Source organism: Balaenoptera acutorostrata, chromosome 13 (assembly GCF_949987535.1).
Source record: "Balaenoptera acutorostrata chromosome 13, mBalAcu1.1, whole genome shotgun sequence".
NCBI lineage: Eukaryota > Metazoa > Chordata > Mammalia > Artiodactyla > Balaenopteridae > Balaenoptera > Balaenoptera acutorostrata.
The window spans coordinates 16,238,958-16,256,950 of record NC_080076.1 but is presented as its reverse complement, the minus strand read 5'-3'; the positions used below and the strand labels follow the sequence as shown (position 1 = coordinate 16,256,950).

Sequence of the window (17,993 nt, the reverse complement as noted above, 5' to 3'; positions counted from 1 at the left end):
TAAGAAAAATAACTTTGTTATTAGGCATATATAATCTTATCAAAAGTATTTCATAGCATCACATCCATAATTGAATACTAGCTCAACTGTTATATGAACCTGTTATAAATAATGAACATAGCTACTGAAGTATATGACTAGCCACTGGAAATAAAAATAGAGTCACGACACACGTGGAATTCCCCCGGGTGCTTGCTTTGGGGATCTCATAAAGAACGCCGAGGTCCCTGGGGGATGTGTAAAAGGGTCTTTTTTCTATGATATCCCTAAAGCAGTAATATTTGTTGCAGGAGCATGTGAAGTCCAAGGTTTTATGCGTTAACAATTACGGTCGTGTTTGTGTTTTTTCCTCAAATGGAAAATTATTTTTTGATTTGTTGTGAAACATACATGCTGATGGTACCAGGAATACTTGCATCTATTTCCTGAACTCATGATTAATAACTTTACATGGCTCTGTTCTTCTAGTTGTTTGGCCTGGATTCCTGCAAATAAATTTCCTTTTCAGGAAAGGTTATCGGAAAGACATTAAGGTGATACAGTGAGGCTGCTCTGTGACAGGCTGGAGTGGAGAGAGGGTGAGGGACACTCGAAGTATGAGGAGGGATTTGCTGTCACCCCAAGGAGATGCCTGGCGCCTACTCACGAAGAATATCCTCCCCCTGCACGCCTGGCAGCAGGCCTCACGAGGCCGACAGTAGTATGAACCCTAGAAAGGGAGCATGGCCAGAACCAGGGGGCCCTTCACCTGGTATCTGGTGGAGTAACCAACCCCCAACCCCTGGATGCCAATGTGCATTTGTTATTTACCTGTTTGGCTAGGAACACACTTGCCTGAGTTTATACGGTAGAAATGACTTTAGCTGACCAATTCATTCTGTGGCAGGTGTTAGAATTAATACAGAAGGAGAGACAAGACAGCATTCCCTTTGTATCCCCATAGGCTTTGGCATCATAAAGCTGATAATTTCTCCCTGTGGAATTGGAAAGGGAGGAGGATTTTCTTAAACTAAAATGTATCCCCTCCTTGCACTATTTTGAACAGGAGAGTTTTATGCCCATTGCTTTCCGAAACAGAAGCAATCTATCAAGTCCTATTCTAAGGTTTAGTTATCAGGGTGCAAAAAATTGAAGTCAGCATTTCTGGGAAAGAATTGAGGAGTGTACAAAGACCTTTCTTCCCCCTAACACATGAAGTGGATTGCCAAAACTAGCAAATTTTATGCTCCCTACCCCCAAAACCCTTTTCCATTAGGTTCTAAGCAGAAGTCCTGTTTAGACAGTGAAGCTTTGGTTTTCCACCCATAGCTAAAAGACACATTAGGAATAACAATGCCTTATTATGTCTTATCTTTGAAAAATATAATTTGGGCATACAGAGTACATATTTAGTCCTACGGTAATAGTCCAAGTTTTGAAAATCTGAGGATAAATAATTATTTTATAAGTTGACCTGATCCAGCAGATTGAGATGATAAAATACAGGTTACTGTGCATTTTGTTAGAAAATCTTATCCAGAATCGTCTCACAAATCCCAGATATTACCAGCATCCATTCATTCTGTTAATATATTACCCTAGCCTCTGGCTAAACATGCAATTTCGTTGCATTTTATGAGTACTCAACAACAGAGAAGACAATTCTATTTCTACGTACAGTTCATTGTTAAAAAGGTACTGAAATTCTTCATTAAAAAAAAAAATCAAAGATGAACCTCATCATTTCTCATAGAGCCTGTGCATGATTTTTTTTTTTTAGCATTCGTCCATCCACACACTTTAAATACTGCGTTCCACAAGCAGGCAAACGTTAAATATATATACCAGATGGGAATCAACATCTGCTCAGTTCATCTCTGCGAACCCGTGGCTGGCGAGGGCTTCTGCTGTGAAGATTAGATTCCGGAGAGGCTGAAGGGGGGCAGGAAAGATCCTAGAAAAGGAGCACCGAGGATGCGTTTGCTTTCAGCTGTAACATTTTGGTGGACAGTCACCGGGGACTTTGCGTGAGTAAGAAACAGCGGAGTCAAGTGTTGGTGAAAAACTCAGCCTCCGGCTGGCTGACTGGAGCCCTGTGTTTCTAACAGGATGGGGACGAGAGAAGGATGGCTGGTGTCACTTGAGATTTGCAAACACATGCCCTTCCTATCATTCTGAAGAAAGACTGAAAAGTGGCAATATAAACACCCACAGTGGTTGTCTTTAAACAAGCTCTCCCAGGAGAGTGAAATGATGTAGGCTAAAAGGAGATGGAAAAAGAAAATTAAACACAAACTGCCCAGAAAGTCATGGGGACACTGCAGGGTGGGAAATGGGAACATGAGCAAAGAAAAGTTGTAACAGTGGTCCTTTGTGAAGCTCAATATAAGGGCAAAGGTCTCCTGAACAGGTCGATGAAACATCATTCTGGGTGTCAAATAACAAAGTGAACCTGAAGGAGCTTGTAAGCTGCCCATTAAAACCAAGAGGTTCCCCAACAACATTACAAAGTAGCAGACGCTCGTGCCCCTCCCTTGAGCACTGGTGCTCCTGTGGTGCTAGAGAAAGCCTTTTCCGGAATGTGTGTCCTTCTGGGACCCAGAAGTGTAAGAGCAAACACTGACTCCAGGGCAGGTTTGGGAATATACTTTTCTAGCTGCTTCCTGTGTTTGCCGAGGAAGGGAAATCAAGAAGACCTGCAAGAACTGGAACTTGGACTAAATTATGGAAAATTAAGGAAAAACGGGGAGGAAGTTTTTAGCAAACGAGGAAGACTGTTGTTTCCACCCCCCCCCCCCCACCCATCCAAGAGATCTTTCAATTATGTGTTAGTCTCAACACGCTGGCAAGTTTGGCTGGCCCCTGACAAGGGCTTCTAATTCCCACAGACAGCAAATTTACCTGCCTCTGTGACGCAGCAGGTCCCCTGCCCAAGGTTTTCCTGCCCCACGGCCAACAACCCGAGCCGGCAGCCTCCTTTCAGCCTGAGCGCCACTGTTACACCGATTCAACCTGGATCACAGCCTAATGACACCTGGCGGGCACCCGGTCACAGCCAGGGAATTCGGCACCTCTCCCTAAGGGTCGGTTACCTTGATTTAACAAATAATCTATGGTTTACTAAGCAAGCTCACTCATTCGATCAGATAGCTTTAAAATGTCCTGGCAAACCGGGAGCCCGCTGTTCTAATGTGAACCAGGGCACTGCATTCACTTACTTTTTGTCTTGAAAATAGAATTTATTCCTACAGCTGCAGTAATTTTCTTCTTCAAATAGGATAGTTATAGATAAGCGTGGTATGAACCCTTAACTGTCACATCTGAGTGTTAATATGTGGCAGCTTATAGGACAGTCAATATGGGACTGTAATTTTTCTCCATCTTTTCTAATCTCCACTCCTTCTCTCCTTTCTTTAATCAAAATTAGAAAACAAGGTTGGATAAGAGGACAGGATATTTTAACTCTGTTAGATTGACAAGGAAAAAGAATTATCCACCAAGATAAATATACATTGTCATCTCCCCCTTTTCACTGAAAATTTTGATGTAATTTGACTTAATTAATTTGATTTAATTAATTTAATTTAATTTTGACATTGAGGAGTAATAGTGTATTTTGGACACATATCTATTATTTTTAATGAGTAAACTCACATTTTCTTAGAACTCACCTTGCCATTTCCCCCTTTTTGATAGTCTGCCAAATTTTAAGACACTGTGAGAGTACCTATTTCAGAAATCAGAAGTCCCTGGAAAATAAGGAAGTCAAAGAAAAGTTCCACTGCAGATTCTCCAGGGGAAGCACGTAAATCAATCATTTCCTTCCTCTTGTCTTTAGTATGTCTAGCCTGAAAATAGTGTTTGGAATAAGAGAAGTACGGAGAAGAAAGGAAAAGAGTTTAAAAAGAAGAAAAAAAAGAACGTATCTTTTCTAGGTCTCCAGTGGTGTTTTGTTCTGTTCTTTGGATGATTTCACTGCAGGCGAACACTTCTCTTCCTTCGGTGTGAAGATGTCGGTGTGTGCTAAGGATAGAAGTCTCTGTGGGTTCCCAAGTCTCTGGTCTCGGTTCTTTTGGGGTTGTCATCTCCAGAGCCGAAGTCCATGGTCTCTGGAGAGGTGGAAAATTCCTGAGGTAACGGGAACTCCTCTGCTGAAGAGTGAGTCCGGTGCCCGAACACCTTTTCCTGCAGCTCGGCGATGTCGTTGCGGATGTCCGCCAGCATAAGCAGCAGGAAGTCAAAGGAACCAGGGGGTCCCTGTGCAGGAGAGAGGTGTCAAAGCTAGACCACCGCACGCCCAACCCTTGGCCGAGTGATGGCTTCCGTGGGCTCCGGGGTCTGCTGTCCTGCTGCTTGCTGGCAGCTACTTAAGTCAACTCTGTGTCGCAAGGGGACAAAACATAAGGACTGTAAGAGCCTGGGGTATTCTGCCTTCTATCCCTTCAGCTCCCAGATGAGCTATGGTGACACGCTGACCTCCTGTAGCTCTAGGCTCTATCAGATCTGGTAAAATGACAGAATATGAGAATAACCCTCCTAGGTTACTTTCCAAAGAACCCTGGAAGACACTTACGGAGGCAGACAGTAGTGGTTAAGAGGCTGGGGTTCTGTTGCATTTGAACCTCAGCTCTGCCACTTACTAGCTGTGTTGCCCTGGGCAAGTTACTTAATAGATTTGCGTTTCTGTTTCCCATCCATAAAACGGGGATAATAATAGTCCTAACTCTGTAGGGTTTCATAAGTGAGGGTTTAATGAGTTCATGCATGTACAGGGCATGTAGCGTAACACATTTTTAAACGTTATCTTTTAAAAAATGGAATTATTAAAATGTCTATAAGGATGGTTGGCTGTAACTGCAATTTAAACGAAGTTCAGTATATGGTAAAGGCGTCCATTCCTCATTGACCAGGAAAGGTCCAAACGAAGGCTTCCTAATTCTTCTACTGACTGAACACCTTTTATCATTATAAACTATTTATTAAGCCTTAATTTCTACGAAGTGCTGTGTGGAACATGGGAAAATAATGTGTGAACATGCGTGTTCTGGGCTGCAATCTTCATCAGCCTCCACAACCCCTGCTTTGAAGCCACCACCGTAGCAAGCAGCAGGACAGCAGCTTAACGCAACTCTGCAAAGCGCTCAGTGTTGTACGGAGAGCATTCTGACATCAGTGGATGATCACCTGAGGTGTGGCAGTTCAGATGCCACCTGCATTGCACACATGAGGGGATGGACACCCAGAGAGGGATGCGAAGTGACACGGCTGTGGTCAGAGAGCTAACAGGTGGAAGTGTGGAGACGGCAACTCAGACCTCCTACCTCTAAGGTCAAGGATCTTTGTCTTTCTTCAGAAGTGACACTGACTTCTTCACAAGCAATGGGGTTGCTTGAATCATCTGTGCTTTTGGATACGATTAATTTTCAGTTTTAATCTCCCAGACACTATACATCCAATCCAGCTAATTTTGTCTCAATGGTCCTGAGTAGCCGTGCATGTCTGAGCTTTCTGGAGGGGATGGTCATCCAACCTGCTAGGGTTCTAGTGGTGGCTAAATTCTTAAACGTTCAGAGTTACGACTTAACCCCGTAGATTCCTTTTCTAGCTCCTTCAGATGTTGTAAGACATACCTGGAAACAGACTCATGACATACTGGGGTTTTGAATCTTAGGAGAAGACATTCCAAGTAAAGATTAGCTATGATAAAAGAAACAACAATAGGAAATGAATTTTCAAAAGTAAAACCCAACCAGCTGCTAAAGGCTTCTGTGAGTCTTCTTCTAACCACGGAGTTCTCTGTGGGCAAGCTGAGCGACAGCTGGGAGGGGCTGACTGTTGCCCATAAGACCAACTTACAGGTGCATCAGAGCTGCAGCCCTGAGCACACTGCACTGGGGAAGCAGGACAGGCGGTGCTACTTACTGGAGACCCTCGGGGGCCAGGCGCTCCTCTTTCCCCCTAAGAACAGAAGGGTCCGGGTTAGCTTTCTGGACAACACGGATGCCACCACCCCAGTCTCTATTTAGACCCCCGCCACTACCATCTCCCTGCACAAAACAGAAAATATTTCCTACGGGAAACAAACGTTAAGCTTGAAGCTGCCCACTTGGGATCACTGGTTTGAACCGAGCTGCTTTGAGTCAAGGGCCTCTCATTTTGATTTCCCCCGAGGCCATATATTTTCCAACCAGATCAGACAGGAGGGAAGCTGGTGTTTCCAGGCAGTGTGTGGAATAACTTAGAAGCTTCTAAAGTAACTCACACTGACTTCTGTATGAGGCAAGTGGCAGGCAGCCCTCAGAGTGGAACCGCCCACTTGCACAGAATGGAACTTCTCCTGTTCTTGACTTAAACACCACAAAGAAATGGGAACACACACAAGACAGCCCCACAAGTAACACTGGCTAACGAGAAAAACCCATACTACCATGACAACAAGGAGGCTTGTTTAACATTTATAGGGGTAATTTTTCTTAGAAGCGGTTTTGGTGGTTGTTTTTGTTATTACGGTTGTTCCGTATTTTAAGAAAATGGCTTTTTAGATTCTCCTCCCAGCTTTGGGGACAAAAAGTATACCTGTGTCTCAACTTTGCCACATGCAAAATGGGGACAACAAACTATGCTTGAGCTTTACGTGATGCCTGCACAGCAGATGGAAACTGAGAAACCTAAGGCTTGTAAGGACCACTCAGAAGACTCACCTTAGAACCATCTCTTCCTGGGGCACCTGGTGGACCCTACAAGACAAAGGGACCTAGTTTAACAGAAGCAACACGCTTTCCCCAACTACAGATGGGAGCTCTGATGAAATACTGACCACAGGGCCCCTCCGGCCTTGCTTAATGTGGGACAGATCAGGAGACGGTCCCATGGGTCCCATTGAGCCCCGCGGGCCGGGCTGCCCGGGGGGGCCTGGAATACCTGGGAAGCCTGGGCTCCCCTTTGGTCCTGGAGAGCCTGCAATCAAAGAACACCTCATTAGTCCACAGCCCGCGAGGAGGACAAGGGCTCTGGCTGACCGACAAGAGAGTCCAGGAGCCCCATTCAGCCATTTCTCTTCCCACTCTGACCTTCGCCTTCCGACCTCTCCACTGAGATGTCCCATAGGCAGTCTGAAATTAACACGACCAGAAATTGACCTCCCTATTCTTTTTTAAAATGTTTATTGAAATACAGTTGGTTTACAATGTTGTGTTAGTTTCAGGTGTACAGCAACGTGACTCAGACTTCCCCATTCTTTTCACAGACCCACTCAAGCCAGAAACTTGAGAGTCTTCCTATAGATTTCCCTGTTTCCACAAGCTCCTCATCCAATCACTGACCAGTTCTGTGCACTTCACTTCTTTAATGACTCACAACGATCTGCTCCTCTGCATGCCCCCATCACCGCAGGGCGGTGGTTAATGCAGTTGGGGAGTGGTGAGTGTCCAGGTTGCAGCAGCAGGCGGACCTGCCTCTAAATCTTAGACAAGCTGCTTGACCTCTCTGAACCTTACTTCCTCATCTGTAAAGCAGGGCTCATAAAAATCTACCTTACAGAGCAGTTCTGAGCATGAAATGAGACTTTAGATACACGTACACACCACTCGGTGCAGCACCTCACACGCTGAGGCACTAAAATAGAAATCTGTGTTAGCCCTTCCTTTTATTTGCTTCAACTCTTGCCTCACAGCTAGTCCCTCTGTTTCCCATCAGTCTTGTTCATCCCTCACCTGTTCTTCACACTTCTATATGAATATTATTTCTGAACAAGTCTTACTGTGTAACTTTCCTACTTTCAACCGTTTGGGGCAAAAGCCTCAAGCCACTGACGTGGGGCAGCAAATCTCCTGCAGGACCCAGGGGGATGGCAATTACTATCACAGCAGGGGCAGCAAACTCTCCGGCTCAAGATCTGCCACGGATACAAGCCAGAGTTGGGCTGCCACAGGTGGGGAGAAGACCTTACCCTAATGCCTGGATGCCCAGGTCATGCTTAGGGCTGCAGCTGGACCAGGAGAACTGAAAAATCCTTAAGCTCCACAGCTCTACCTCGGAGTAGTAAGTCACAGCAGTCTCCCACTGGAGAACAGCAAGAACGTGGAGAGAGGAGCTCAGAGTGGCACAGGTGTGCAGGGGCTGCTGAAAGCTGAGAACCGCTGAGAAAAACCCACCGGCACCCTAGGCCCCCACTAAACATAGAGTAACAGTATCCTACCATTGGAGGAATTTGAAAACTTGAAGACTGTGGAACACTAGAGGTAGAGACAGTGAGAACACACCCAAACCTGGCTCAGTTATTCATTAGATTGACCCAATTCTTCTTGCTAGCAGCCTGGATACCCATCTCCAGGAGTAATTACTTTGTCCCCCAGTCGCTACTGTTCCTCTCCGAATGGTATCTGGCATTCAGTCCAAAATTTTGAGGCACGTTATAAAAAACCAAAAACCAAACAAAAACCAACCCCCTCCCCGATTAAAGACCCCCCCCCCCATTCAAGAGACAGAGCAATCAACAGAATCAGACTTAGCGGCGACCCAGATGTTAAGGTTACCATACAGGGACTTTAAAATCACAACGTATGCTTAAGGTGCTAGAGGAATAGACAGCTTGCCTGAACAGATGAGGGAATTTCAGGTCTCTTTTTGCTTTTGTCATCTGTGCTTTTGGCGTCATATCCAAGAAATCACTGCCAAATCTAATGTCATGAAAGTTTTTGCCTATGTTTTCTCCTAGGAGTTTTATAGTTTCAGGTCTTACATTTAGGTCTTGAATCCATTTTGTATATGGTGTAAAGCAAGAGTCTAACTTCATTCTTTTGCATAGGGAAGGATATCGTGTTTTAACCCATTTTAGCCTGTCAAATTTATGAGGGCATGGGTTATATCTTAATCGTCAGCACACGCTCAGAGAGGCCCACGTACAGAGAAGGCTGCTTAGTAAATGTGTCATGTCAAACGACTGCAATGAAGAGGCTGGGCTGATTGCTGTGCTGTAATTATTCCTCAGCGATGTATTCCTTAGTGCTACAATGATTCCTCTCTTTCAAACACATACAGTAATTACTTCTTGATCGTACACGGTTCCTACAATTGGCAGAGCACAGTGATAGGATGGAATGGCTTTCAGGCACCAGAAAACAAAACAAAGACTTCAAACTCATCATGTTTGGGGGCGTCTTTTCTAGCTCACAAAATAATTAAACCAACATAAAAGGCAGTCAATGTTCCATCCAAATATGTCTCTCACCCCCTACTCTCAATGGTGGTTCCAGGTACATCCTGAAAGTGTTCATCTGGGAAGGGGACCAGATCCCCCTTATAACTAAATATTTTACCTCTGATAGCACAAGGACAGGCTAGAGGTAATATCTCACCTTCATTTACACAGTCAGTGTACTTCAGAGATCACTACGTCAAGTGCCTTTAAACTGAGGGGCTTTGATGTACAAACGTCAGCAGCTTATAAAGGAACAGTGGGGGGCACAGAACAGCAGCGACGCCCTCAACACCAAAGCCAAAGGATTCCAGCCTAGTAGAGCTTCCTGTATCGGTGGCCCAGGCTGTGATTCATCACAGACTCCAGGACTGGAATTTTAGTTAAGGGTAAGAGAAATCTTATTATCTCTCTAGTTGCCCTAACACATCTCAATTGAGGGCATCACAAACTATGATGCTAGAAGTAAGGAGAGAGAAGGAATAAGGACTGGAGGAGAAAGCAAGGGCATAGCCCATTGCCAAAGCTAATCCTCAGTCACTCCCTGCTCCAGCAAGGACCCTGGGCAGCTCAAACCATTCCAGAAACCGGACGGCAGAACCGGAAAGGAAAGCCAGCAAGTCATTCATTAAGTGAGAGAGTGGCAGGGACTTATATACACTACCAAATGTAAAATAGATAGCCAGTGGGAAGCAGCCGCATAGCACAGGGAGATCAGCTTGGTGCTTTGTGATCACCTAGAGGGGTGGGATAGGGAGGGTGGGAGGGAGACGCAAGAGGGAGGGGATATGGGGATATATGTATATGTATAGCTGTTTCACTTTGTTATGCAGCAGAAAGTAACACCATTGTAAAGCAATTATACTCCAATAAAGATGTTAAAAAAAAAAAAAAAGAAGAAAGAAGCCAATGGCTCCCCTGTTCCTACTTTGTCCTTGTTGAAGTGACAGGTAGGCTGGCCTGGGGGGATGAACTTCCTCCAGGGAAGCAGAGGGAGAACATTCTCTTAGAGAAGGATGGAGAAACACTGTGCAAACAATCAGTTTGTAAGGAGAGACCCAAGTCTACTTAGAAGCAGCAAGAGGCTGCCTGTGTGTGGCATCTGCTGGAGAAAACTCAACCATGACCCAGAGGCCAAAAGAATGAACAAGAGGAGAAACCAAAGTCCTGGACCAGTTCTTGGTCTCTGTACAGACTGAGACCCAGGCCACCTGGGTTTTGATGGAAACCAGGAGATGAAGATGTAAGTGGAGAAGAAAACATATAGTTTGGGAAGCATTCTGAGCCTTTGTTTTTGCTGACCTTCCAGCCTAAAATCTGCCCGTGTCCTTCGTGCTTGGACCAATCCTACCTTTCATGTTCTTCCAGGTCCAGCTCAAAGCCCAAGTCCCCTGACCACTGCAGGCTACAGTGATCTCTCTCTTCTTTAAGCTTCCACAGCCGGAAGTACCTGCATACTTTACTTGGGGGCAGGCAGGTACTGTTTTATTCTATTTGCTTTCACTTTATGTGTCTTGTCATCCCCATTAGAATGTCAGGAGGTCATTCACACCTAGCACACTGCTAAGCGATGAGCATGAGGGCTAAGACATCCATGTCTTAGAGTCATTTGTTAACACTAATATCATTTCCTTCACTGGTGTGAAAAAAAATAGTATTGATCTATCTATGGAGGGACTCATAATAAAACAGAAAACATCCTGTTGCTATTTTTTAAAGTTCTCATTGCGTATTGCCTGACGGAATGATAGGGTATTTGGGATTTTCTTCAGAGTAACAAGGGTGAATCTCCAAAACAGTATGCGGAGGAAGCCAGACAGAAGGAATAGATTCCTTTCTATGAAGTTCTAGAACAGACAGAACTGCAGCAATAGAAAGTAGGTCAGTGACTGCCTAGAGCTGAGGATGTAGATTGCCAAGGGCACAAGGGAACTTTCTGGGATGATGGAAATGTTCTACACCTTGATGTAGACCAGATATAGGGTGGTGGTTAGTAAGTGCTTGATATAGGGTGTATGCATCTGTCAAAACTCGTCCAACTGTATCTTAAGTGTGTACATTTTATTGTATAGAATTGTATCTCAATGAGATTGACTTTTAAAGGAAAACACAGAGATAGATATCAAAATAAATATCAATGTAAGTGTGTTCACAAACAACAGGGGAAGGAGGAGACAGGATTGGGGAAGAGTGGCAATGAGGCTGGCCGTAAGTTCTTAGCACCGGGTGATGAGCCCACAGGAATTCATTACGCCATCCTACGTTCACATATGTTAGTGTTAAAAATAATTTTCATTTTGTTTCTCTGTAACTTAAGATGATCTTTATGAATCTTGTCCAAACACAGGACAATGACTTTTTTCTCCCTGATTACCATTGGTTAGAAGGGTTTCTCAGGCTTGACCCAATTCCCCGAGGCCCTCTTGGCACACTGGCATGGGACTCCCTGGACCCCGGCTTCTGCTCCCATCCATGGGAGCTAAAAACTCTGTCTCACCCCCCAACTAAACATGGGCTCTCGGCAGGCCCTGGCTGGTGAGCCTATCACCCTTTTATGCTATTTGCTTTTATGCTCTTCTTCGTACTCACCGGGGGGGCCCTGACCCCCAGGCAGGCCAGGAGGTCCTGGAATGTAGGCGTTTGAGGCCAGTACCTTGTCACCAGTGATGTACTTGCCCAGGTCCGCAGCGCTGTTGGGGAGCAGGGCAATCTGCAAAGAGAAGAGGAACCTGGGTCAGGAAGCACTGACGGCTCCGCTGCCAGGGAATGCCCCGCGCTTGTGTGGTCTGCAGAGGCCACAGGGCCTTCTCTTGTGCATACCCCTTTATCCGAGCCAGTTAGAGTACAGATGGACTGCAGAGATCGTCCTTCTAAACCCGGAGGCCTTCTAGTCAAAACAACTTGTACAAGATCACTCCGCTGGTTGGTTAGTGGGTGAACCTGGATTGGTTCCAGTCTGCCTAGATATCATTAGACTCATTATCATCATAATTAATACAATCTACCTGTTTCAGACTTTTATTAAGAACTCATGTGTCTCAAATATTTGAGAAACTACTACGTGCCAGGCCCTGTGCTTTGTTCTAAGGCGACAACAGTGAACAAGACATGGTCCCGGCTCTTACAGATCTCCGCCTTGGGAGCCAGGATGGAAAATATGACTTACAGGTCACCTGTATGCTCAGGTGTTTGGGAAACAGCGACTGTGATGGTTTTAAAATATGTCCACAAATTTGTCCACCTCCCTTTAAAAGGTGGAGGCTAATCTTCTACCCTCTGAGTGTGGGTTGTGCTTAGGGACTTGCTTCTAATGAATAGAAAATGACAAAAGGGACGGTGTGTAATTTCTGAGATAAGGTCATAAAAGGCACCGTGGCTACCTGCCTCTCTCTCTCTGATTTCAGGAGCGCATTCTAGGGGAAGCCAGAGGGACCACACACGTGAATGACCTTTGCATTCCTTGAGGTCAGGAATCAGTGAGACTCTTGGTAAGAACTGCATGCTCTTAATGTCCATTTCCCCACTGATAACGCCCACCAATAAGACGTGAGGATTACACCGCTCTTAATGTCCATTTCCCCACTGATAACGCCCACCAATAAGACGTGAGGATTACACCGGTAGTGTGTATCAGGTGCCCAGCACGGGACCTGAAATGTACTAAGTGCTTGATAAATGGTAGTTGTAGTCTCTTCCTTCCAGGAAGCTGACTCAGGGGGGTAAAATCCAGTGGAGACTGTGTTTCTGAGGCTCAGAGCGACCCCCAGAGGATTCACTCGGGATCCTGGAGTCCCATAGAAACCAAGTATCGCTGCGATTTTCTGAAGCAAGTTGCATTTGTCACCCACGTCCTCCTGGACGAGGCCCTGCTTGGGGACCCTCTGGCCAGAGGGCAATGCAAGCTACGAGAAGGTGCGTGGATATCTCATCCTTGCCCGTGGAACGCCCCGAGGCTCTACACCCATCTTCGGATCTGAGCTGCGGAGAGAGTTTCCTACCACCTGTTTGTGATCAGAGGTGGCCGACTGCCACTGTGACAGAGCCGTGCTCTGTGGGTTCAGCATCAGCACAGAGTGCTAAATTAGAAACTGTGCAAGCTCTCCCTCTGAGGCTTATGTCAACTCCAAATTACTACAGCTTTTGGTGATAAGAAATATAGAATTGAATGTTGATTTGAAAAACCATGGAGTTGGGGACTCCCCTGGTGGTGCAGTGTTTAAGAATCCGCCTGCCAATCAATGCAGGGGACACGGGTTCCATCCCTGGTCCGGGAAGATCCCACATGCCGCAGAGCAACTAAGCCTGTGTGCCACAAGTACTGAGCCCATGCGCCACAACTACTGAGCCCGCGTGCTGCAACTACTGAAGCCCATGCGCCTAGAGCCTGTGCTCCGCAACAAGAGAAGCCACCTCAATGAGAAGCCCGTGCACCGCAACGAAGAGTAGACCCCGCTCGCCACAACTAGAGAAGGTCCACGTGCAGCGATGAAGACCCAACACAGCCAAAAATAAATAAATAAATAAAAATGAAATGAAAAATTAAAAAAAGAAAGAAAAACCCTGGAGTTTTCTTTACTTTCCTACTTCATGGGCAAGTCAGCATTTCTCACCTCTCCTTTTCTTCCCCACGGATTTCCTCCTGCCCCAGGGAGACTAGACAGTCCCAGTCGAGTTCAACCATGCCACACGAATAACCCCTGGGATCTCAGGGCACCTGGGTTGATAGTAACAGAGCAGGGAGACGGAGTAAAAGATGATCGTGAGATCTTGAACCCCCCAAGCCTAGGCCTGAGGAATTTACGGGGAAACTACAAAATCCACCTACTGAACTGCAGCTAAGAGACCAGCGTGTGAATGGCACTGGGAGGCCTGGGAAAGTTCCGCTGTCCAGATGACCTTCTCTGGCTTCATAAAGTCCTCGGCCTCCTGCACTGGTGTCTGTTTCTGAGCATGGAGCTTTGGGAATGATTAGCATGACTATTTCGAAACATGACTCTGGAGGACACCCCTGCCCCAAGATCCCCTTCTCCTGCTGGGTGGCTGCTGGGTTTGGGGCCGTCTTGAGCCAGATGTAGAAGCGATGATTTTTCTTAGTTACAGAGACAGATGTTCTTGCTAACAGAAGAAATCCAGTATTAACAAAAAGCGAACATCACAATAATACGTGGTTGGTATGTTGGCAAACGACTTGTACCTGATACATCTGATGGAGAACAAATTCTTCCAGCTCTCTGCAAGGTGACTGTCCAAGTCCTGTATCCCATTAGCCCCTTAATGAAATGCTTGCAATGTTTCTAAAAGGTGAAACCGTGGGAAACCACGAGAGGGCTCTGGCGGTATCCCTGAAGCCTGGCATAAAGAAGGGGCGGGGCCACGAGGCCTGAGGTGTTGCTCTGCTTCTCCTGCTGCACCCCCCTCGCTCGCCTGCAGAGCACACGTCAGGCTCTCCTGGGTCAAGGTCTTTTCCCTGCTTCAGCTGCCCTAGGTGACCTATTTGAGCCTAGGATCCTCCTCTGTCTGGAAATTCCTCCACAGTTTTTTTTTTTTTTTTTCCTTTTCTTGGAGTTCTTACTGAAATCCATTCAGTTCACGGTGCAAGGACGCTCAGAGGGCAGGAAGCTCAAAGAAGCACCAACACTCTCTTCCGAAGGGTCCCTCAGTGCTTTTGGAGCCCCTTAGCTAGTGTGAAAATCCTTGGGTAAGGACAGACAGCCTTGCAGGTCCATGAGCTAGAAGATTCCTGACCATCCAATGCATTCCAGATAAACAGTCTTCTACGCTTTGAGAAGACCCAGTGTTCCCTGAAAGATGCAAGGAAAGGCACTCAATTCCCCTACGATCATCGTTTAGAATTCAGTAGGGAAAACCATAAGAATTACAATCTTGCGCAATCTGAAAGCCAGCTTTGCACAATTTCAGGTCAGGGTTCATGGTTCAGTGTCACTGCCAGGACCCAGCTACGTCCCAGGGGTTTATTTACAATGGTGCTGGTGTCAACTGTGTCATAGCGAGAGGCCACTCCGATCTGTGACTGCATGCCTGGGTCCTGGGGTGGAACGGGGGTGGACCCCTGAGTGAGGAGAGTTTAAAAGCGAAACTGCTCTAACTAGAGGACAGAGGGTCAACACTGGCCCTTGAAGGCTGGTTCAATTTTATTATCTACTTCCAAGAGAAAAACTAAAATGTGAATTTTATCTGTGGGTTTTGGCATTAGGCAGATCTATGTTTAAATCTCAGCCCTGCCACGTTCTACCTATGGGATCTTGATAAGCTACAGAACCTGATTATCTCATCCGTAAAATGAGGATCATAATATCCACCTAAGAAGGGCTGCTGGGAGGATGAAAGTGACGATGTCCTGAATGTGCCTGGCCCAGCGCCCGGACTAGTAACCGCCAGCAGCCAGGACCACGGACACAGTGCAAATGCTCTTCGGGGCGGGATGGGGTCGGGGGATGAGGGGGTGCTTCTGGCTCTGTTTCTAAATAGCGGGATGACTTTGGGTAAGTCCCTTCACCCTTCCAGGTGCTCACCTTCGTGTTTATAAAACGAGAGGTTTGGGCCAGACGAGCAAGTCTTTGGATGTAAAATTCTGTAAGCAAGCTGGGAGGATGAGACCCGCACGTGGAGGGACGTCAGAGATTAGTCCCCACCCACCCTGGGCCCTCTCCAGCTCTCTTCGCTCCCTTGTAAAGGTCAGGAGGTGACCCAGTAAACGTCGACCTCAGCTTCCTGGCTGACCTCCTGCTGGGTGATTACATCCTGCTTCCAGCCAGTTCCCCTAAGAGTCAGCAGGATGAAGGGAATGTAAAGGCGCTGGCGTTTTAGAGGCGGCCCTCCAGAAATCCTGGCTTGACTGTCTACGCAAACACAGCAGACGACAGGCTTGAGGGGTGCAGGTGTTTGGGAAGAAGTCTGCATGAAGAGTCTGCATTTCTCCTGGATTCCAGTCAATGGAATTATGAATATCATTCTCTCATATTAGCCTTTGTAATAAAAATATCTACCTCACAGGGCTGTTGGGATAAATCAGATGCTGCCTGTAAAGCACTTTGTTAGGACATATAATTCATGTTTATTATTTATTTGGTACACATTTACAGAGCTCTTTCTAGGTGGCAGGGACTGTTCTAAGTCCTTTACAAATATTAACTCATTTGACCATCATGAAAACCCTATGTAGTATGTATCACTGTTATCCACTTTCTCTAGAACTGAGGCACAGAGAGGTTAAGTAACTTACCCAGGGTCACACAGCCAGGAAGTAGCGGGGCTAGGACTTAAACTTAGACAGTCTGGTTCTGGAATCTGTGGTCCTCACCACAACACCCAGCTGCCTCTCTTAATATTACTCATGATACTTGGCAAAGCAATCTACGGTCACTTTCATATGGAATAGTCTTCCCAGCCATCCTGAGAAGACCCATTTTACAGAGCAACTAGATCAAGGTAGCAGAGGAAACCATGAACCACTGAGAAGCCGTCTATCTGCCCAGCACTAAAGGCAGCACTGAAGCGAACAAATGCAGCTGTCAGGTTGCACATCTTCTCACACTTCTAAAATCGCATTGACCTCTAACTTCTGAAGCCTCCACTGCCTGCCCCACTCGATTCGGCCATTATGTTAACTCCACCGTGGGCCTGGTTTCCCAGCTAAGACAGGAAGCTTATTTAAGGCAGGCCTTTATTCTGTACGTTCCCGTCATTCGTCATCTCCCAGCCCATCACAGGCCACAGCGGGTGCTCAACAAACACTCTCACTTCCTCAACTGCTCCGCAGCACGGCTGCTCTCAGCTCAGATCACCGCTGCTGCAGGAACACAAGGGACTTGTTAGAAACTTGCTCCTTCCGTTGTGTATATATACACCACATCTTCCTTACGCATTCGTCTGTTGATGGACACTTAGGTTGCTTCCATTGGCTACTGTAAATAACGCTGCTATGAACACTGGGGTGCATGCATCTTCTTGAATTAGCATTTTTGTTTTCTTTGGATATATAAAAAAGAATGAAATTTTGCCATTTGCAACAACATGGATGGACGTGAAAGGCATTATGCTAAGTAAGTCAGAGAAAGACAAACGTGTTGTCATTTACATGTGAAATCTAAAACATAAAACAAATGAATGAATATAATAAAATGGAAACAAACTCCCAGATACGGAGAACAAACTAGTGGTTAACACGGAGGAAAAGGAAGGGGGGAGGGACAGAATAGGGGTAGGGGATTAAGACGTACAAACTACTATTTATAAAATAAGTAAGCTGCAAGGAAATATTGCACAGCACAGGGAATATAGCCAATATTTCATAATAATTTAAATTGAAGTAAAAACTATAAAAATATTGAATCACTACATTGAACACCTGAAACCAATATAACATTGTAAATCAACTATATTTCAATAAAAAAGTCATACCTGAAAAAAACATTTCTTCATACCGGTAAAAAATTAAAAAAAAATAAAAAATAAAAAATAAAATAAAAAACTGGCTCCTTGGGACTTCTCTGGTGGCGCAGTGGTTAAGAATCCGCCTGCCAATGCAGGGGGACTCGGGTTCGATCCCTTGTCCTGGAAGGTCCCACATGCTGTGGAGCAACTAAGCCCGTGAGCCATAACTACAGAGCCTGCGCTCTAGAGCTCGCGTGCCACAACTACTGAAGCCTGTGCGCCTATAGCCCGTGCTCTGCACCAAGAGAAGCCACCGCAATGAGAAGCCCACACACTGCAACAAAGAGTAGCCCCCGCTCATCGCAACTAGAGAAAAGCCCGCGCGCAACGAAGACCCAACGCAACAGAAAATAAATAAATTTAT

General features: G+C 45.9%; 1 protein-coding gene across 6 annotated transcripts in view; it reads right to left on the bottom strand.

Moving 5' to 3' along the window:
* CCBE1 (collagen and calcium binding EGF domains 1) overlaps window positions 1-17,993 on the bottom strand; it is a 241,519-nt gene continuing 223,526 nt past the window's right edge. For 4 of the 6 annotated variants that reach the window (XM_007191995.3, XM_057526233.1, XM_007191992.3 and 1 more), the window contains 5 exons: window positions 11,765-11,885; window positions 6,797-6,936; window positions 6,681-6,716; window positions 5,902-5,937; window positions 1-4,236 (listed from right to left, as the gene is read on the bottom strand). In XM_007191995.3, the coding sequence (XP_007192057.1) occupies window positions 4,003-4,236; window positions 5,902-5,937; window positions 6,681-6,716; window positions 6,797-6,936; window positions 11,765-11,885 (567 nt within the window). In that variant the 3' untranslated portion in view covers window positions 1-4,002. The other 2 variants (XR_009005008.1, XM_028168972.2) reach the window with 2 other exon arrangements.